The sequence below is a fragment of the Rutilus rutilus genome, assembly GCF_951802725.1.
Source record: "Rutilus rutilus genome assembly, chromosome: 19".
Classification (NCBI taxonomy): domain Eukaryota; kingdom Metazoa; phylum Chordata; class Actinopteri; order Cypriniformes; family Leuciscidae; genus Rutilus; species Rutilus rutilus.
Window position 1 is genome coordinate 28,198,078 of NC_140232.1, and position 22,707 is coordinate 28,220,784.

A 22,707-nucleotide genomic window follows, 5' to 3' on the forward strand; every position below is an offset into this window, starting at 1 on the left:
GGCAACAACAACTCAACCTGTAAGAAATCAAAACGACATAAGTACTCGTTCATTCAACTTTCGACCTAAAACCCATGTTGAACTTGCAAAACCTACAATCAAATCTGAGATTTCTCAACGGCAATCGGGTGAAAGAGACAAATTTAGCCGTCTAGCCCCATTGACTCCCATTCATTTTGCACTCATGGCGAGCGCCCCCCAGTGGAACTCTGGTGGTACTACAACCACAATTCGGTACAATAGGGCTTAATAGGGAGTGGACAGGCTCTCCGTAGACGGGCTCTGGTTCATAGACATCATATAGGTAGACGCCCTATCGACCGCTACTGCCTATTGGCACGGACGAGCCGTGGGGCCGCCATCTTAAACCGGTCAACCGCTCCGCTCAGTGTAATCTGTTTGGCAGGTGTCAGCACATTTAATTAATCATATCTCACTGAATACCGAACCGATTTTCACGCGGGTTTTTTTGCTGCAAAGGTCATACATGTAGCTATGATACAGGACACATTGCATATTTTATTCACAAAATACAACCAATAGTACGGTAATGTTAAATGTTAAATCTAACTTGTGAAAAGTAATCCCCGAGCGATGGTCCGCCGATTTGAGCAGGAATATGCTGCACAGTGCTCTGGCGTCTACTGCTGCTATGCAACGCAAATAGGAGTATGACCGGTTTAAGATGGCGGCCGCATTTCTTGCGCCCAGCGGCCAATAGGGCGTCTAGCTATATATGATGTCTATGCTCTGGTTTGGCTGAGGAAAATCTTTCAGTCAAAAGATATATTTTTTTGCTTTAACCCCTGGTTCTTAGTTACTGGTTGAGGTACAATTTAGACCATCTTGTTTATTTTGCTCTTTTGTTAGGTAGCTAAGCACGTGCTATGTCAAACATGATGTTTTTTTAAAAAAAGTGAAAGGTCCACAAACTATATCAGCTTTGTTATAGTTTGTTTTAGACTAGGGTTCTCAGTTCTGACCTGGTTTTGCTTAAGGACCCAGATTTTATATTTTATGGCAAAACACACTTGAATATAGTAGCCTACAAAAGTCAAATGTCCTGATCAGTGAAATGGATTTGATAAAATACTAAACGATTAACATTGACAGGCTAAAAAGGAAAAAATATCATTTTGTTAGGTAGGCAGCACATCAGGTTTTGAGACCCTGCCTTATCTTTAAACCACATTCCTCTAGAGACAGCATATAGGCTCCACAGTTTATTTCCTCATTAGGATGAAGTTTCAGCAGTGAATACAGGGATGGTTGTTAAAGCCTACAGTATTTCGACATGAACAAAAACTCAAATGTTAGGCTACTTTTGACGTCATCCGAAGAAGCTAATTAACGGCCAGGTAAGATGCTTTTTTTTATAACTAAACAACTCAAAGATAGGTAAAATATCAATGTTTTAATTCTAAATGCGTTTAAATGATTTTGGGTTTTGACCGTTGCTCTTAGAAAATGAAACTAATGCGACGACTAGATGTGCTGCGTAGCCTACTAGGCTCTTTTATAGACATTATGATGATTCTTAAGCAATACGTTGCGATCTACGCAGTGTGTTGTGTTGTGAACGGCTCTCACGGCTGAAGGTCGTCATAGGCACACTTTTATAAAATGGTTACCACTCAATACAATCATTAAAGCCAAAGACATATTTCAATACTACTTTGATAAAGTAAAATCACTAAATGACTTTCCGCTGGAAACACATGAACAGCAACAGAATGTCCCATCTTATTGAGCTCAAATAAAAACAACAGTATTGGAAACGTTCTCATATGGTGTGTCATATTTTTTTTTTAAACACAGTAGGCTATGTGATATTTCCTTATACACAAATTGTTATACTTTTATAATGGCTATTATTGTAAGTTTAAATATTATTGTTCAGTAAATTATATTTTAGTGTGTGTGACTTTCGACATCGGGGAAGTTATAAATTGGCTACTGTCTTTATCAGTGAGTCAGTAGCAAAGACTTTTATACACAGACATAAATATAGCCTATTATTAAATGTCTGTTTTTATAATGAAAGGGACTGAAACAAGTCGAAAACACATTCTCTCTTGTGTAGGTATATTTGAATTAGTAATTTATTAACGACAGCTAAAAAAAGTATGCTCTAGTGGCGAGTGTGTATGATGGGAAAAACCCTGACACTTGTTCAGTGGTTGCTGGGGGCGATCTGAGTGAATCCGCATGTTCACACATAGAACTACATAGATGCCTCATTAGCGGTTGTTTCAATGGGCCGCTATCCGTAAGCAATCCGCCATATTGAAGTGGTCTGTGAACATTCAAGAGCAAGTTGACTGTGTGTCTGCCACCGTAGTTAAACGCATGTATGGATATCTATCAATGAAATAGACACCAGCAGATGATTTTGCTAAACTAACACAATACAACAAGACGAAGGCGTAAGCAAACACGACATTGAAAAGTTACCATAGTAGGCTACAAGTGAAAAACATTAAAAGTACTAAAGTAAAAACATGTAATATTGAGTTTTCTTATTGTAAGTGACGACACTCTGACCGTTGATTCTCGTGCCTACGTACGTGTCTGGAGCGGTCGAATGTGGTTTCTACGCAGGCTATACAGATCTATGGGTTTACACACATCACCTCCCAGCAGCGAACTGCTGAAATTTGTTTAACGTTTCGAAACATTAATAACGTAAAAGCCTCGTTAACTGAAATCACGTTACTTTGACAGTTTGATATGCTCTGAACCACTGATCCAAAGCAAAAGATTTGTAAAGATTTTGAAGCTTCATGAAGCGTGTTTCGAAATCGTCCATCACGCTGTCTGCACACAGCAGGTCTTGATGCCCACTTCCGATTTTTTTGACGACCCGCTTACATCATCTTTTAAAAGTGACCCATATCCGATATTTGCATTTACACTATACACTGCCAAAACACCCAAATGTAGATGTTCTGACCCGGAAAATGAAGTAAAACAGCTCGATATGCAATGGATGCAGAAGCAGACAAAATTATAATAGGCTAGTGATGCGCGGATCTGCGGATAATCCGCGGATCGGGTGGGTCAAGTAGTAGGCTAATAAAAATAACATTCTGATTAATTTCGGGTGGGTCGATCGGTCTGCGCAGAGCTGCATGAAGTTGAACAAGCCTAGATGCTGCGTTCCAGTCCACTTTTAGGCACGCACTTGCAAACTTCCCTAAGCACTTCCCCTCGGGGGAATCCCCGCCGCCATTTTGAAGTGCGTTCCACTTCATGAAGTGGACGAGGGAAGTTTAGATGGACAGACCCTCGTTCCCTCGATTTTGACCGAGGGAGCGAGTCTACTTCATATGTACACTTCAGGCACCTATATGTCCCACAATGCAGTACGATTGTGACGTCACCACAGATCTCGTCTAATCACCACCACAACAAACAACTCTATAATAAATTAATTCAAATTTTTTTAATTGAAAACAACCCAAACACCATATATACATTTGGATGCTGCATTAAACAAATTCTTAAAGGGAAAACAAATGTAAATAATAAATCAACTACATAGCTGATTCCAAGTGATCAAGGGCTTAGGACGTTCCAATTCAGCCCATTGCAGTTTCCGCCAGTAGTGGGCACACGCAATGACATACATCCGAGTGAACGAGACGGAGTGAAGTTAGCAAGTGAAGGGCATGACAATTTTGGACTGGAACGCCGCCAGAGAGGGTAGAAGAAAGCAGCGGAGCTTAAGTAGCGTTTTCTCCGAGTTCACTGTGTAGCCTGCTCCCTCAATCGTGTAGTTAAATTTTCCATATTTATTGTATGTCATTATGTCAGTATCAGTATTTGCTTTCTACCATGCACAATTAAAAATGTCACTGAACTTTTGCTGTGTAATTGTAACGAGCACTCAAACACACCGAACCAGCAATTACTAAAAACACACACAAAAACTGATTTTGCACGGGCACTTTGCACTAGTAAATGCAAATTCTGATAATTCTCATGTTGATTTTCAAATCTGTATGACTTCTGCAGATCACAAAAGAAGTTTCCCGGACAACCTCAAATTAAGATTTTGTGACTTGGACTGAAATAAAGGTATAGTATACATATATATATACATACATGAAAATCCTTGTTGAGATAACTTTTGTGTTCATACTGTAAATTGTGTCTCTGTTCTTGAATAGGTGCAAACATGAAAATGAAATACATGGAGACGATAACATTTATTCTCACAGGTGTTGTGTGTCTCTTCATTATCATGAACAAAAATGACATTGAAGACGAAGTGACATCAAATAGCAAAGACACATATGAGATGCTCCATCATCAAATCCATTTGCCCAGATCCAAAACTCCCCAGCCTTTGTCTTCACGTTGTCAGCAGAATATGTCGGCTTATACTGTGACTGGATTTTCTACTCTGCCAGGTCATATCCAAGATTTCCTGCTTTACCGACACTGTAGGAATTTTCCCATGCTGCTCGACCTGCCTAATAAGTGTGGCGGACCCCTGAACTCTGCAGATGTCTTCCTTCTGCTGGTCATCAAGAGTTCTCCAGAAAACTACGAGCGGCGAGAAGTCCTGCGGAAAACATGGGCTAAGGAACGACTGCACAAAGGTGTGTGGATCCGTAGAGTCTTCATAATCGGAACAACTAAAACTGGCTTTGAGAAGCGCAGGTTGAATAAGTTATTGAAGCTGGAGAACAATGAGAACAAGGACATTTTACAGTGGGACTTCAATGATTCATTCTTTAACCTCACACTGAAGCAGATCCTTTTCTTAGAGTGGATGGAAAGATGGTGCCCACAGGCTAGATTTCTCTTAAACGGGGACGATGACATCTTTGCCAATACGTTTAACATGATTGAGTATCTTCAAGGTCAAGAAGACAATGATGGAAGTAAATATCTCTTTACCGGGCACCTCCTCCAGACCGAAAAGCCTGTTAGACGCTCTTCAAGTAAATACTTTGTCCCGGTGCAGGTTCAGGAGTCTGAGAGCTATCCTCCTTACTGTGGTGGAGGAGGCTTTCTTCTCTCAGGCTTCACGGCCAGAATAATCTACAACATGTCTCACTCTATAATTCTAATGCCCATTGATGATGTTTACATGGGAATGTGTTTGGAAAAGGCTGGCCTCAAACCTACATCCCACTTTGGTGTAAGGACAATTGGTATGCATGTCCCAGCTGAGAACGTTGACCAATTTCACCCTTGCTATTACAGAGAAATCCTTTTAGTCCACAGATTTCTGCCGCACATGATTTTTGTGATGTGGGATGAAATACAAAACCCACATTTGCAATGTGGAAAGACAAATTCCTCTCTTCAGGGAAGCCCATAAACAAAAGAAAAGTGTGTGTGATTCATTTTAAAGGGAAATATAATAGCTTGGTGCAATCGATATGATTAAAATAGTTTTTAAAGGGCCCCTATTATGTTTTTTTTTAAATGGCCTTTCATGTAGTGTGTAACATAGCTCTAAGTGAATGAAAACAACCTGCAAAGTTTTAAATCTGAAAGTGCACCGTATATAGTTATTGTCTTTCAAAAGTAAGAGTCGACTCTGAGTCAATGAAATGAATCGTTTTTTAAAAGAGTCATAAGCCGTTTTGTTGTGACGTCAAGACGAAACATTAGCATATTGCCCGCCCACTTATTGCACACGCAGACACCAGCGAAAACTTGAACCTCAAACCTGCAGCTGATTGCTGTGGATACTGGTAAGCATCATGTTGAGAAGATGCTGTGCTCTACAATGTGAAGGTTAAGCCCGTTTTTTTCACTGCCCAAGGATGAGTATGTGAAGAATCAGTGGTTAAAATTCATCTTTACCACGATACCACAGCCGTATAATCCTTAACTTTTGCTGTGTTCCCTTTATTTCACTGACGACTGCTTCTGAAATCTCGGAGTTCAGTGTAGGATTCGCAAACCGCTTGCTCTTGAAAGATGGTGTTCAAAATACTTTGTTTTGAGTTTTATATTGAGTAGGTCTCCTGCTTCTGGCTAACTCACATTATTTCTGTGATGATTATTGTGGGCCACTATTACCTAAAACTGTCTATTAATGCAGATCATCTGTCGTTCTCATTACTTTGAGTAAAGATTAAGCATGGAGCAAGATTTGTTTTACCCACGTTTATGTTACATCAGTCATTCACGCTAGAGCTCGGCTAATGTATGCACTGTTATTGATACAGTTTCCACATGTTCACCACCGCAATAAATTAGAAAAATACTCGGTAAAAAAATAAGTAGGCCTATAAGTAAAATAATCGGTTTGTTGATGGACATGCACTTGTTAATGCTGATGGTGAGGAATTACAGTTGCAACATCTCATAATGTACCTCAAACTGAGTAGTGTATCACTGAGAAACGCACTGCTCGAGTCGTCCTTGCAAGGCAGACCACACAGTTTACGGTGTAGGAAGCCTCAGGACCATAGACTGTAAAAAAATATGGACGTAGTGTCCGTGACGTCACCCGTAGGTTTCTGAAGACCGTTTTTGAAGCCTAAAGTGGGCGTGGCCGACCGTCGCCATCTTGGCAGCGCGTCACTCCCGAATTTATTTATTTTTACAGTCAGACAATGAACTGAGGTAACGTGACGGCTAACAGACAGCAGACAAACGGCTAATAATGACTAATGACCACAGCAGCAGGAATCCACCCATCACTCTAAAGTGGACACCCTTAATTATGCAGAAACTTTAAGGGCCCTATCTTGCACCCAGCGCAATTGACTTTGTACACTGACGCATGTATCATTCCTATTTTGCACCCGCGCAAAGCGGACTTTTCCCTCCACAGAAGCACGTCGGTTAACTAGCAAATACACTTGCGCTCCCCGGGGCGGTTCAGCGCAAAGAGGAGGCGTGTTCCGGCGCAAACTTTCCCTCATGCTATTTTGCAGGTTTAGAAAACAATTCCGCCAGTGACCAGGAAAAACCTAGTCTAAAGTCAGTGGCGCGTTGGGCATGTTATTCATGCTATTTTAAGGGCGCATGGCCATAATCAATGTAGCGTGTGCACAACGCGCATTACAATTTGATGCTCTCATCTACACAGAAGCAGCCGTTTTCATTTTTGCAAATCATACATTATTACTAGGAAAAATATTAGGTCTTGTAGGTCTTGATAAGCCTAGGGCTTCTACGTATCCCTTTACGAACAGTGTGATTATTATGCAAAAAAAAAAAAAAAGGTTTTGTTTTTCTTGATTTTGTTTTATTTTTATTGATGGATATTTAATGTGTTGCTGTCTTTGGTTTAATTTATTTTTTAATTGTTCGAAATAAAGATTTCATTCATTTATTCATATTAATACACGGAAATAAAATAGGCATAAATCTAGCTTACACATTTAATCATACGCCCAAATTATCATACGCCTGTTTAACCGAAGCTAATTTGGGTGTGTTTGTTTCTCCATCCCCAATGTTACTTCTCTGTGTTTTACGGCCGTGACGAGGACGTCGGTCTCCTCGGCTGTGAACCGCTCCTGGCGTGCGCCTGGCAAATCCGCCGTTATAATAGGAATCCGCTTAGAAAAAGCGCGCCTGCTCTTAAAGGGAATGTGAGATGTCGCTCTGATTGGTTTATTTCACGTTACGCCCAAACCACACCTATGAATAATGAAGCTACTTCCGACCAACCCCTTTTAGATTTGCGTCGGGCGCAAGAGTCATTTATCCCGCCGGGAAAATAGCAACAGCGCCGAGACCCGCCCACAAAGTTACTTGCGCTTTGCGCTTTGACACTTGCGTTTCAGATCGTTAAAATAGGGCCCTAAGGCTTAATATAATTTAAACGGATGAGTTATAACCCCCCCCCCCCCCCCCCCCCCCCTCACAGTTGTCATGAAGGGAAAAATAAGCTATATAGACCAAAGCCACTTTTTGCACCAGACTGTAAACATGTTTTTTTCTGCTGTAAAGTTGGGCATTTTAACATGGGGGAGATACAGATTTGACTCACTTCTGCATCCAGCCTCAAGTGGCCAGTTGATGAATTGCCGTTGAATTCACTTCCGTGTTGGTTTCAAGAGAGAGACAGGGAGGTTGCCGCTTGCTCACATAGACAGTATATAAACTGGACACAGCGACCCCATAGGTTTCAATGGAGAAAAGTGAAGTCAATTAGAAGCTCTCACTTCCTGATGGTCGAGCATACTGCGCAGACTCAAACTGAGCTTGACGACGTAGATGTCACGTGAGCAAACTGTCTGTCTTCTAGTAGCTGTGCCAAGAGAAATCTGAATCATTCCCTTCCGAAACTTGCAGAGACGGAGAGTGTGAGTAGGATGTGTCCATGAGCTAGGAGCAGGAGCAACTTTTGCTAAGTATTCTGATTAATTACTTTGTCATTTTGCCTCCACGTCCCCCCGATTGCACGCGAGCTGTGCGACAGAGAGTCGCGTGGTTATGACGCAATCGTTAGCCTATTTTTACAAAAACTACATCTACGGGGCCATAACGTAAGATACAAGGTAATGGAGCCTTTTATACATTTTTGTGTTTCTTCAGAAATAAATAATGGACAAATGGAGTCTTTAAACGCCTCAGATGTAAAGTTATTCGCTGTCAAAGTGACGCCTAAATGAATGGAAGTCAATGGAATGCTAACAGCTGGTGATGGTCTGCTAATCAATGGCGGCGCCCGGGGAAGCTTCAATATTTTATGAAACCCTGCCCCCCTGCTTGCTCAGGACAAGCAGAGCTGACATTGTTATGGCAATGGGCAGTTTTGTTTTCGACACGCGCTGTATGCGGTAAACCAATCACAACAGACTGCGCTGTCTGGCCAATCAGAGCAGAGTAGCTCGCGGAAAGGAGGGATTTAGAGAGACTAATTCATCTGGCGAGTCGTTGAATCATTGAAAATGTGGTGATGTGCAAATGTATATTATTAGAAAATTAAAAGATTTTTTACCTTTGATGCATGCAAACCTGTTGTAGGATTCTCCAAAACAACATTAGGAAACTTTAAAATAGCATAATAGGGGCACTTTAATTACTGAAATTAAACTCAAGTGCTAAAACACGGTGTAGTTTTGTAAAATGATTGCCTTTTGAAAGTTATGTGGTGTATTGCACTAACTGAAATGAAAAGGGTGGTTGATTCCTTTCTCAGCAATAGTAGTTGTAGTCTTCATGCTTGTTTTTAAATAATCAGACAGTGCTTCTCAAGATATGGAGATAGAAATATCTATATCTTGCGCTTTTAAATCTAATTTTATCAGTAGAGTATATTAAGTGTAATATGATGAAGTGAAAGTACAGTACAGGGCTGTAATAAAGTATAAATTCTTGTGGGCTAATAATGAGCTTTGAGGTTTCCTCCTTTTCCCTCATAACCCTAATTTATTCACCCAAAAAGAAGGGGGAGGGGGGGGGGGGGGGCTGTCAGTGATTTAGCCTAATGTAAATACTTTTTATTATTCTGTTAATTTCATTGTTCTGAATTATTATTTTGAAACAACTTATTTTTACTTTATTTCTTACCTTACATCCATGCCTTTTGCAGTTTTTCTTGATTGCTAACACACTATAACTGATTCAGTTGGCCCAATTTTCCAAACCATTCTTTCAGTTCTAGAAACAAAGATATGTTTCTCAAATCGTTTAAAACATTTCTCCTGTTTTCATTCCAATTTTCTCAATGTTTTCTGCAAAACTCTACACAAAATACTCTAATTTTGCACAGGTTTAACCATGTTCTCATTCAGAAAACACAAGTACACAAGTACACAATATATTTAACTCAAGTTTCACACTGTGAACTCAAATAGCACACATTTATCCATGTGTATAAGTAGCAAAACTGATGACACACCAATCAGAATCTGAGGATAATATAAATAAGGCCATGTGGGATTATGTGCTTTGGAAAATGAATCCTAGTGGTGGGAGACGAAGAGGAGAGGAAAGGAAGAATGAAGGGGATGGGGTCAAAGGACATTTGTTCCTGATGAAATACAAAGCACTAGTTGACCATGTTCTTGTGCAGGAATGACCATGAGGGAAGTTGGTCTATACCCTGCTGGAAAAACCAGCATAGACCAGCATAATTTCCATGCTGGTTTATGCTGGTCTATGCTGGTTTGGGGCTGGTGGTCTTGCTGGTGATGCTGGTCAACCAGCAAGGTCTCATTAATGATGCTGGTCTACCAGCATGGTCTTTGTTTGATTTATTTTAGCTCATTATTTTGTACACATTTATGCAGCCAGTACTTACAATGTCCATTTAATAAGTTACTTGTTTATTTCTACGTTTAAATTACTGAAATAGAAGACAATTAAATAGAAATTAGGCTAGCAATGTCAAGGAGTTCTTTGAGGGCAGTACATTAATATATTGTAAAAACTTGGCCTGCAAAACAACACATACCACTATATCAATTTTCATACAAATTCATTACAATAAATAAACTAAAACTTAACTAAAGATTCTTGAACATTAACATCTGTTTGAAATAAGTTTTATTATTGCAACAGAATATTTGCACGTTACATTCACATTTATAGGAATTACTTGATAACATTGCTACCATGACAATGTATACAGTGCTTTTAATATTCACATTAATAAATTATCATGCTTCATCTCCCTTGATACTTAATGTGTGAGATGAATACATGCCTCTTTAACCATCTACATTTTCTAGCCTTTGTGGCAATATGGCCAGTAACAGTCAGTTAACAAACATTGTATGAGTATAAGAGATTACATTAACAGTGTTCCTACAAGCATCCGCTGACAATGTATTGTGGAGGATGTTTAATCAAAAAGTACATTGCAGTAACTTTATAAAGCAGTTTGTTGGAGAAATAATGACCCTTGAAAGACCACCTCATCTGTCAAACATGGTGATTATATATTTCAGTATGGAAGTTCACTGACCTTAGGGATCAGTATTGTCACAGAATAATCTAAATGTATAGGTCCACTCACTAGCCCATGGCAAACCCACACTTGTGATTTTGCAGGGCCTTTCCATGAATGGAAGTGGTTAAGGTATCATTAGATGGCCTAAATGTGAACTTGGGTCATGTGATAACAGGAAGTGGTGGTCCCTTACGAAAAAGAAGTTTATTCAAGTATGCTATTAGTATACTTATTTTAAAGGAACACGCCGACTTTTTGGGACTTTAGCTCACCGTATCCCCCAGAGTTAGATAAGTCCATACATACCTTTTTCATCTCCGTGCGTGCTGTAACTCTGTCTGACGCACCCACCGCTAGCCTAGCTTAGCAAAAAGACTGGAGGTAAACGGCTCCAGCTAGCATACTGCTCCCAATAAGTGACAAAATAACACCAACATTTTCCTATTTATATAACAAGGTGACATGAGACACAACCATCTTCTAACCGTATACATACTGGGAACTATATTCTCAGAAGACGAAGCACTGCTACTTCTGCGGAGTGATTCACTCCAATTCTGAGCGAACTCTGCTCCTCACCACGGGGCTCTGGCTGGGCCATTCAAGAACAGTCACGGAGTTGTTGTGAAGTCACTCCTTCGTTATTTTAGCTGTGTGCTTAGGGTCATTGTCTTGTTGGAAGGTGAACCTTCGGCCCAGTCTGAGGTCCAGAGCACTCTGGAGAAGGTTTTCGTCCAGGATATCCCTGTACTTGGCCGCATTCATCTTTCCCTCGATTGCAACCAGTCGTCCTGTCCCTGCAGCTGAAAAACACCCCCACAGCATGATGCTGCCACCACCATGCTTCACTGTTGAGACTGTATTGGACAGGTGATGAGCAGTGCCTGGTTTTCTCCACACATACCGCTTAGAATTAAGGCCCAAAAGTTCTATCTTGGTCTCATCAGACCAGAGAATCTTATTTATCACCATCTTGGAGTCCTTCAGGTGTGCTTTCATGTGTCTTGCACTGAGGAGAGGCTTCCGTCGGGCCACTCTGCCATAAAGCCCTGACTGGTGGATGGCTGCAGTGATGATTGACTTACTACAACTTTCTCCCATCTCCTGACTGCATCTCTGGAGCTCACCCACAGTGATCTTTGGGTTCTTCTTTACCTCTCTCACCAAGGCTCTTCTCCCCCGGTAGCTCAGTTTGGCCGGACGGCCAGCTCTAGGAAGGGTTCTGGTCGTCCCAAATGTCTTCCATTTAAGGATTATGGAGGCCACTGTGCTCTTAGGAACCTTAAGTGCAGCAGAATTTTTTTTGTAACCTTGGCCAGATCTGTGCCTTGCCACAATTCTGTCTCTGAGCTCTTCAGGCAGATCCTTTGACCTCATGATTCTCATTTGCTCTGACATGCACTGTGAGCTGTAAGGTCTTATATAGACAGGTGTGTGGCTTTCCTAATCAAGTCCAATCAGTATAATCAAACACAGCCTGACTCAAATGAAGGTGTAGAACCATCTCAAGGATGATCAGAAGAAATGGACAGCACCTGAGTTAAATATATGAGTGTCACAGCAAAGGGTCTGAATACTTAGGACCATGTGATATTTCAGATTTTCTTTTTTAATAAATGTGCAAAAATGTCAACAATTCTGTGGTTTTCTGTCAATGTGGGGTGCTGTGTGTACAATAATGAGGAAAAAAATGAACTTAAATGATTTTAGCAAATGGCTGCAATATAACAAAGAGTGAAAAATTTAAGGGGGTCTGAATACTTTCCGTACCCACTGTATATATATATATATATATATATATATATATATATATATATATATATATATCACGCTAGATAATTGCATTAATGAGAAATTGAACAGGTGTTCCTAATAATCCTTTAGGTAAGTGTATATGTATATATATATATATATGTATATGTATACATACATATACACTCACCTAAAGGATTATTAGGATCACCTGTTCAATTTCTCATTAATGCAATTATCTAATCAACCAATCACATGGCAGTTGCTTCAATGCATTTAGGGGTGTGGTCCTGGTCAAGACAATCTCCTGAATTCCAAACTGAATGTCAGAATGGGAAAGAAAGGTGATTTAAGTAATTTTGAGCGTGGCATGGTTGTTGGTGCCAGACGGGCCGGTCTGAGTATTTCACAATCTGCTCAGTTACTGGGATTTTACAAAGAATGGTGTGAAAAGGGAAAAACATCCAGTATGCGGCAGTCCTGTGGGCGAAAATGCCTTGTTGATGCACAACACGCACAACCTTGAGGCGGATGGGCTACAACAGCAGAAGACCCCACCGGGTACCACTCATCTCCACTACAAATAGGAAAAAGAGGCTACAATTTGCACAAGCTCACCAAAATTGGACAGTTGAAGACTGGAAAAATGTTGCCTGGTCTGATGAGTCTCGATTTCTTTTGAGACATTCAGATGGTAGAGTCAGAATTTGGCTTAAACAGAATGAGAACATGGATCCATCATGCCTTGTTACCACTGTGCAGGCTGGTGGTGGTGGTGTCATGATTTCTGGTTCTGATCTCAGTCCAGCAGCTCGTCAGCAGCTGGATGAACCGGACAGACGAGGCGGTCAACGCGACGGAGCCATTGGAGCCCGGGAGCAGCACATGTGCTTGGGATGGCCCCACCATCGTCGACCCCAACGCACATGCAGACTGCCCATGTTTGACGGACCTGGGGTTTCCGTCGGCTCGTCTCCACCTGGACCTTACCCTCATCGGCTGTATCTCCGTGGCGCTCACCAAAAGCGTCACTGGCAATTACGTCAGATTACGCTAGAAACACCGGTCGTGGCGGAGGTCTTGCTGTTATTCATCGCAAAGACCTGATTGCCACCTCTCTCCCACTGCCAGAGCTGACTACATTTGAGTGTCTTCTATTCAAATGCAGATCTCATAAAGAAATAATAACAATACTCCTTATCTATCGCCCCCCAAAACTACACCCTGGATTTATCAATGAGCTACAAGATCTACTCACATCACTCTGTGCAATAACCAATAATATACTCATTATGGGAGATTTCAACCTTCATGTTGACTCCCCCACAAACCGCCCTGCTGCAGAGTTCCTTGAACTCTTGGACTGTTTACATCTTACACAACATGTCACAGTACCTACACACAGAAAAGGCCACACTCTGGATCTAGTCATAACAGACACTGCCCCCATTACCAACATGAAAGTCTATGACTTGGGCGTGTCTTATCATAAGGTTATCTCTTTGGAATTGCCTCTTGCAAGTCCCTATCATAAAACAAAACGTCAAATCCGGTTCAGAAATTTAAAAGCAATAGACACAACCCTCTTCAATCAAGATATACAGCAAGCTTCACTAGTCACACAGTTCGCATCTGTTAATGGCTCTGTTGACCATTATAATTCCAGCCTTTATAATATCCTTGAGTTACATGCACCAATCAAAACAAAAATAGTTACCTTTTCCAGGTCAGCCCCTTGGTATACAACAGAGCTCCGGAGGATGAAAACGGCTGGCCGTGCCCTGGAGCGGAAATTTACCTCCAGTGGCTTACATGTATACAAACAGGCCTACCGGGAACACCAAAAATCATACTCCAAAGAACTTACCATCGCCAGGTCTCAATATTTCTCACCAAAAATCTCAAACTGCACTGGAAATTCAAGACAGTTGTTCGCATCAATAAATTCTCTTCTCAAACCTCCCACATATGCACATGCTGACACCAGTACAGACCAGTGCAATAAGTTTATGGACTTTTTCACCAACAAGGTGACTTCAATTCGGTCCAACTTCTCTGCTACAGGTTCACTTTCCTCCAAAATCAGTCTCGCAAATCCATTTAACCCATTTTCTTTCTTCTTATGCATTTCTCAGACAGAGGTGTAGAGGATCATAACATGCATGAGAACCTCCACATGCTCACTGGACCCTCTCCCCACACCATTATTAAAATCCAACATTACAGCCATCAGTCCACTGATCACAGTAATCATCAACCAGTCACTCAAATCCGGTCAGGTTCCTCCAGCTCTCAAAACTGCAGTTATCCGTCCACATCTGAAAAAGCCGTCACTTGACCCGGAAATCCTGGCTCATTACAGACCCGTTTCAAACCTGCCGTTTTTGTCTAAAGTCCTGGAAAAAGTTGTTGCAGCCCAACTTCACAATCACCTTCACATCCATAACATATATGAAAAATGTCAGTCTGGTTTTCGAGCAGCACACAGTACGGAGACAGCTCTGGTACGCGTCATGAATGACCTACTTATCACTGCAGACCAGGGCTCACCATCTCTCCTTCTCCTACTGGACCTGTCGGCCGCCTTTGACACCGTGGATCACAACATCTTGCTCCATCGTCTCCATTCTGTGGTTGGACTCTCGGGGACCACATTAAACTTGTTCCAGTCATACCTCGCAGGCAGGCTGGAGTATGTGGCTTTAGGACAGTCCCAATCATCACCCCACACGGTCAGCTGTGGAGTGCCACAAGGGTCCGTCCTTGGTCCGACCCTTTTCACCATCTACTTACTACCCCTTGGTCACATCATCCATAAACATAAAGTTTCATTCCATTGTTACGCAGACGATACACAATTATACATAAAAATGGACTCTTCACTCCCCTCAGCGCTGCCGTCTGCACTTCAGGTTTGCTTGGAGGAGATAGGGGCATGGATGTCTGACAATTTTCTTCAATTAAATAGCAGCAAAATCGAAGCCATCCTGATCGGCACCCCTCACCAAACCCAGTCCTCCCTCCCTCAGTAGTATATCTATTTTTGGCCATCACATCGCTCTGTCTACCTCTATTACAAACCTTGGAGTCAGACTTGACTCAAATCTCACATTGGACACCCACATCCGTTACCTCTGTAAAGTCTCCTTTTTCCACCTTAAAAACATTGCCAAACTCCACCCTTCCCTCTCCCAGCTGGATGCTGAGAGATTGATCCATGCCTTTGTCTCCTCTAGGTTGGACTACTGTAATGCCCTCCTCGTCGGGATTCCTGGCAGAGGCCTGCAAAGGCTACAGCATATTCAGAACTGCGCTGCCCGGGTCCTGACGAGGAGGTGCAAATACGATCATATCACACCTGTCCTGAAATTACTACACTGGCTGCCCATTCAACACAGAATTCAGTACAAAATCTGTCTCCTCACCCATCAGTGCATACATGGAACTGCCCCTGCCTACCTCAGTGAACTCCTCATTCCACACACCGCCACACGAAACCTCCGCTCCTCTACTTCTACCTCTACCTACTGCCTGTACCAACCAAGGACTAAACTCTCCTCCATGGGAGACAGGGCCTTTCAGGCAGTCGCTCCACGGCTCTGGAATGCCCTCCCAGAGACCCTAAGGGCTCCACAAACCGTGGAGGTTTTCAAGAAGGGTCTAAAGACATTTTTATTTCAAAAGGCCTTTTAATTTTTAACTTCATGGGGTTTTATTGCTATTTATTGCTTTTGTGATACTTGGACTGTTTTTAACCCCCTGTTATTGTAGCACTTTGAGATTTCGTTGAAATGTAAAGTGCATCATAAATAAAATGTATTATTATTATTATTATTATTATTATTATAAAGGGAAACATAATAGCTTTCTGGAATTGATGTATTGACTTGCACAGTCTATGCATTAAATGATTGCTGCAAAAGCAAATTAAGGTTTTTACACCTCTGAATGTTTTAAGAAGTACAATGCTGTACTGTAACAAAGTAGAGCAGGATAGAATCTTTCCATCATTTCAGTTATTTTTAATCAAAGCGGTTCGCAAATTCAGATGGTTCATCTGAATTATTCATTTCGTGAATCACGAATCTGAATCGCAAGATTCACTGGACCACAAGCAAGTCTTTTTAAAGAGAAGTGTCTGTTCAAGTAAGCTTTAATGTGTGTTTTCAAATTATGAATAGGACATAAATTATTTTGATAGGCTACGTTTTGACTTGTGATAAAGTTTGTTAATTTGACAACTCTCCTGTTCTCTAGAAATGCTTGTATTAATAAAAGGCAAATACCAACTTCAAAGGTCAAATAGTTATAAAATGCTGTATCATTTGCATTTTTTCATGTTGTGTACACAATAAAAAACGTTGGGTTATTTGTTTAACCCAACATTTTTAAGTGAGTAGATGTATCTTTATTCTCTTTGCTTTGTTGTCTTATGCGCCAGAGATCCACTGAAGTAGGACTCACTCACTCACTGAATCATTCAGAGCAGTTCCCTTGAGTTTACTCTTACATAGACTTCAGCAGCACCTCACCATTGTCATAATCAGCTGTGCTGTTATTTATCTAATTACTTGTACTTTTCATATTGATTTAGTATCAATTAGTTATATTTTTCTTTACTTATTTGAGCCAAACTTAAGTCAGACTCCATCAATGTTTCTTTATTTTTTTATGAAGGTTGGATACATTATGCAACACGGAAGAACCATCAGAGATTATAAAATATGAGGATTTTTGTTTTGTGCAACACAATGTTACATTTTGTTCTTTCTTGGGTGGAGGATAAGATATTGAAATTTATGACAAATTAAATGACAGACCAATGGTTCATCCGATCCTGGCAGAACTTTGATCAATCAATTTTGCCAGGATCGGATGAACCATTGGGCTGTCATTTGATTTGTCATAAATTGCAATATCTTTTAAACGATTTGACATATCGGCACAAAACTAGACAGGGATCATTCTCAACAACATGTCCTGAAGGTACCTGAGAAGTTTGAACTTAGCACCACTTAGTGTTCCCTAAGTTCACAACATTTTAACATTAGAAAAAATATGAATACAAGATTTCTGTAAAGTCAGCTCGGTCCAAAGCTCATCTGAGCCAATTTATGTTAGGATTTGACAAAATTTGAAGGATTATAGCAAAAAAACTGAATACTGTATTTTTCAAACTGTCAACTATGGGTGGAGTCTTATGTAAGATGTTGAATGTGATCAGCATGATGAGAGGAATCAGGTGTATAAGTTTAATTTTTTTAGAACAAAGAGTTCAAAAGTTATAACTGTTTCAATTATGAATGTTGAACTGGTGGTGGCACTATAGAGTTGGTCCTAGAGACCCCAAATTTGGTCAGATTACTATTCATTACCATCACTACAAGTGGACAAATTTTCATAATTTTCCTATAGGGTTCATAGGGATGCCATAGACTCCCATTCGAGAGAAATAATAATAAAGAAAACAATTCCAATAGGGGCTACAGCCCATTCAGAGCTTGACCCCTAAATACTCTGGGTGTTTCATTTTGGCAAAGGTGTACAGCCTGCAAAATCTTAGGGTTAAAAAAGGTTAGAACTAGTTTAGACTATAGACTTTTAATTAAAATAATGTCAGAACTTTTTGCAGGCTTTTTGTTAACACTTGACCATGAATAGGCTTTTAGAAAACCAAGTCAAGCATTTAACTACTTCACATCAGCATGAATTCCTCCCCCAAGTTTAAGTTACAGGAAAAAAGAGAAACTCTTTGTTTTCAGTGAACAATTTAGTTCATAAAAAACATCAGGTTTATTGTTTTATTACAATAATAGTTCTGATGATAAATGAAAAGCACAAATCTTCATCTCACTCCATCCTATCGAAATCAGTTATATATCTATAGCAGGTATTGTATAAGAGTAGGCTGTAAAATGTGTACTTTTGACAGATTAGGGAAGTTGTGAACTTGGGATTTGCAAATGGATTGTTCTTTTGAGGCAGATCTTTTCAAATAATAGCTTGATCCAGTTCACAAGCTAGTGATTTGTTCACATATGAAGAGCCAAACAAGTCAAAATTAATTCTTCTACTCTCACACACATACATTCTCCTTTGAAATAGATACATTTCTACTCTCACACTTATACATTCTCCTTTCACATACATACATTTCTACTCTTACACACATACATTCTCCTTTGAAAGATACATTTCTACTCTCACGTCACATACATTCTCCTTTCATACATTTCTACTCTTACACACATTCTCCTTTCACATATATACATTTTACTCTTATGCAAATGTATTCAAAGTATGCATTTAATATTATAAATAATAAATGTATGTAAGAAGAAAATGTATGTATATGTCTGAAAAAAATATGAAGAGAATAATGTATGTATAAGTGAGAGAGAGAGAGAGTATAGTGGAAACGGAAGGCAGGTCTGGCGCGATCGGGGTCAAGCCAGCCGCAGTTTGAAAATACACGGGCAAGCCAGCCGCCAAAAGAATGGGTGTGCGCCTATTACTATGATTACGGTAAATTCAGGAACAGCAGCGAGAGAACCTTTCATCTGCGGCCGCGCTGTGGACTGTCGTGTGGATCGCGATTTGACAATGTTTAAAAGAGATTCATTTTCAGTGCACTCAATGTTTTTTGTAAAGAGAGTTTACAGTTATAAAGTTAAATAGCTATGTTAAGTGCTTGTATAGAGTTGGTGTATGTTAATTGAGCTTTATTGAGTTTCATTTTGTGTGACCATACAGTATCAGATAAATGTGTAATGTGAGTTTATTGAAAGAGCGTTTCACTTTTTGACATGAAGGTCACACTGCCAGCTATTTCAACACTGTGAAACAAAAAAGAATTTATTGTTGTCTTTGTTGAATTTGCAGATTGTACAGTGACAGATATAAGAATTATATGTGCCACCAGAAAAACAGCATATTCTGTTTGTGCAACAGGACATAACTGTTCGGACCTGATTCTTTGTCTGGATTCATAAGCAGTCCGCACTACATTTAGACATCCATATAAGGAATCTATTTACTGCTTCTCTATTTCTTGACTTGAATTCTCAACAAATCTTGAGACTGACATAAAAAAACACATAGGGGTTGAATGTGATCACAGAGATCTCAGTGCAGCCTATCATGCAAATAATCTGTTTCTCTTTGCATTTGGTCAATACATTTTAGCACATTATTTAAAAAAAATGCCTGATTTCATGTTCATTGCTACTTACTCCAAAAAATAAAAACTGTACTTGATGAATACCATCATTGTAAAGTTGTGATGAAGAGCTGAGCAATTCTTGCATGTGTATTTGGTCTGAGTGTGACTTCCTGCTTAAAGAGGAAGTAATGGATACCAAAAAAAATTATATAGGCCTATATATATTCTCCTTTCATATGTATATATATATATATATATATATATATATATATATATACATATGAAAGGAGAATGTATGTGTGTGTGAGAGCAGAAATGTATGTGAAAGGAGAATGTATGCGTGTGTGAGAGTAGAAATGTATGTGTGTGTGCGTATATGAAATGTATGTGAAATGAGTATGTATGTGTGTGACTGTAGAAATGTATGTGTGAAAGGAGAATATATGTGTATGTGAGAGTAGAAATGTATGTATGTGAAAGAAGAATATATGTGTGTGAGAGTAGAAATGTGTGTATGTGAAAGGAGAATGTATGTTTGTGACAGGAGAAGAATGGATTTTGGCTTGTACAGCCCCTCATACACATGAAGAGCCAAACAAGCCAAAATTCATTCTTCTACCCTCACAGGTGAACCCTATACATTCACCTTTCACATACCACACACACATACATTCTCCTTACACATACATACATTTCTACTCTTACACACATGTATATTCAGTTAACTCTTATGCAAATATATTCAAAGTATGCATTTAATATTATAAATAATAAATGTATGTAAGAAGAAAATGTATATATGTCTGAAAAAAATATGTGTATTGTAGCTGGTGAGGTGGCAATTAGTAGAGGGTGTGGCCAGGTAGGTAGAGAGTTTTTAAGCAGGCACCTGTAAGGAGGCCTATAGAGGAGGTCCAATCATTTGTGTGGAATTGTGCTGTTTGGTAGCCTTTCCTTGTGTGTTGGTGCACAGACCTCTTGTGTTTTTGTTTTGATTTCCCCATTTAGCCAGTACAGGCATATGCGCACTGTATGCCGCCAGCGCAATGAGTGTATGTTGTGAATCGTACTGGCTAGCGGGGTGTTTTCTTTTTTTACTTTTTACTTGTTTGTATATCACTTCCCAGCCTCGTTGCCAGCCGAGATGCTTTAAAACACATGAACTATTTATTTGCATGAGACTTAAGTTTGTAGTGGAATTGATTTCTTTGTGTTGGTTTGAGTATGCTATACTTTTATTTAATATGATTTTGGGGTTGTTTGTGTTGTTTACTTTGTGCTTTATTTTGAACTAAATTTGTGATGAAGAGCTGAGCAAGTCTTGCATATGTTATTTCCGTGTCTGAGTGTGACTTCCTGCTTAAAGAGGTAATTACAGTTTTTTTCTGATGGCTTAAGCACATTTTTTGTAACTATTGGCTATTTTTGCAAAACTCTACACACAAATAAGAAAACCTTTCACCAAATAAGCAAAACATTGTAGTTCTCTTGCAAAAGCTAATAAACCTTGCTTAACTCTTTAAACCTTCGTAAAAATGGTATTTTCGTATCAAACAGTCAACACAAGCCATTACATTAATAAGCACACAATGTGCCAACTACGCACTGATGGTATGAATAAATAACACATCTGGCTTTTGCTTTCTCTGTGCACAAGGTTGGCTATGTCAGTTTGAGGTCATAGTTCTGTAAACATACAGGGATCCAAACTTCAAGTATTGTTGTTTATTTACACAAAACACAAAATAGTAATTTCACTGTAAAAAAAAAAGAAAAAGAAAAAGTCTACATTGTGTCATCTCTCTGGGTCCTGCCACAAAATTTCGTCTACATCACATGCAATGTCCTCTAGTCCAAGGCACCGGGGATAATATCTTCTGGAATGCCGTATCCAGGCCTGACATGATGCCTGGTCAATATCCCCCCATGCCTCCTCCATTGCCTGTAAAAGGGCTATGCGTTGATGGGGATGTCAGTCATAGACCTTCCAGCGCCAGGCAGAGAAGAACTCTTCAATTGGATTCAAGAATGGAGAGTATGGGGAGGTTGAGTACAGTGAAGAGTGGGTGATCTGTAAACCAGTTGCGGACCAAAGCAGCCCTATGGAAACTAACATTGTCCCATATGATGATGCATCTGGTCTGCTCTGGTCTCTGAACATTAGTGAGCATGTAGTGATCAGCAATATCATGTCATTAGTGCAGCTGCCTACTCTCGACTACATTTCAGGCGAGGCAAGGCGCATCTCAAATAAGCCTATTGCTAATAAACTGGATGTAATTCGAGTTCTGTTGCTTTTATATGAAAATAAATAAAATTAACAAGACACCCACAGTACTTGTTATTTAATTCCATTCCAAATACATGTTTATCAATAATTTTTTCTTTAATACAGACATATGTGTTTTTTTTTTTGTTATTATTTTAATTTTTTTATAAAAATTAAATTGCATAACCCAAAGAGATCGCACTGTCAGATAGTTTGGGAATATTCACACATAACATATACACATAAAACATGATATTAGAGTTTTAAAATCAAACATTTTAAAAGAGAACAATACATCACAGTTGTTTAAACCAATTAGCATTAAGCTGTGTCGTCAGCAAGTCGTTTCCCATCATGCTTTTGATCAGCGCAGTCGGTGGAGAGCAACTGCGCTCGACTGCAGAATCCGAGACCTCCGCCTAGCGCTCGCGAGAGATTTTTGACATACGTCAGCATGACATCAGAGCAAGGCGGATTTCTAACCGGCATGCATCTCGCGCTGATCACCGGTGATCGATTCTGCGCAGATTTTGCTCATCTCAAACAAGCCTAACACTGTGCACGAGCGTGAATCCCGCGATATCCATCTTTGATCTCACAGGTGTCAGATCCACTGCGTGAAGAGAGAACTGTCCGGCTTGC

The 22,707-nt window shown here is 40.0% G+C and overlaps 1 protein-coding gene across 1 annotated transcript; it reads left to right on the forward strand.

Moving 5' to 3' along the window:
• The first annotated feature begins 710 nt into the window (after nucleotides 1–710).
• On the forward strand, nucleotides 711–5,419 carry LOC311278839 (N-acetyllactosaminide beta-1,3-N-acetylglucosaminyltransferase 3-like). Its single transcript, XM_084389926.1, has 3 exons — nucleotides 711–1,358; nucleotides 4,018–4,080; nucleotides 4,173–5,419. The coding sequence occupies exon 3, from the start codon at nucleotides 4,181–4,183 to the stop codon at nucleotides 5,333–5,335; it is 1,155 nt and encodes a 384-aa protein (XP_084246052.1). The 5' UTR covers nucleotides 711–1,358; nucleotides 4,018–4,080; nucleotides 4,173–4,180; the 3' UTR covers nucleotides 5,336–5,419.
• The last annotated feature ends 17,288 nt before the right edge of the window (nucleotides 5,420–22,707 follow it).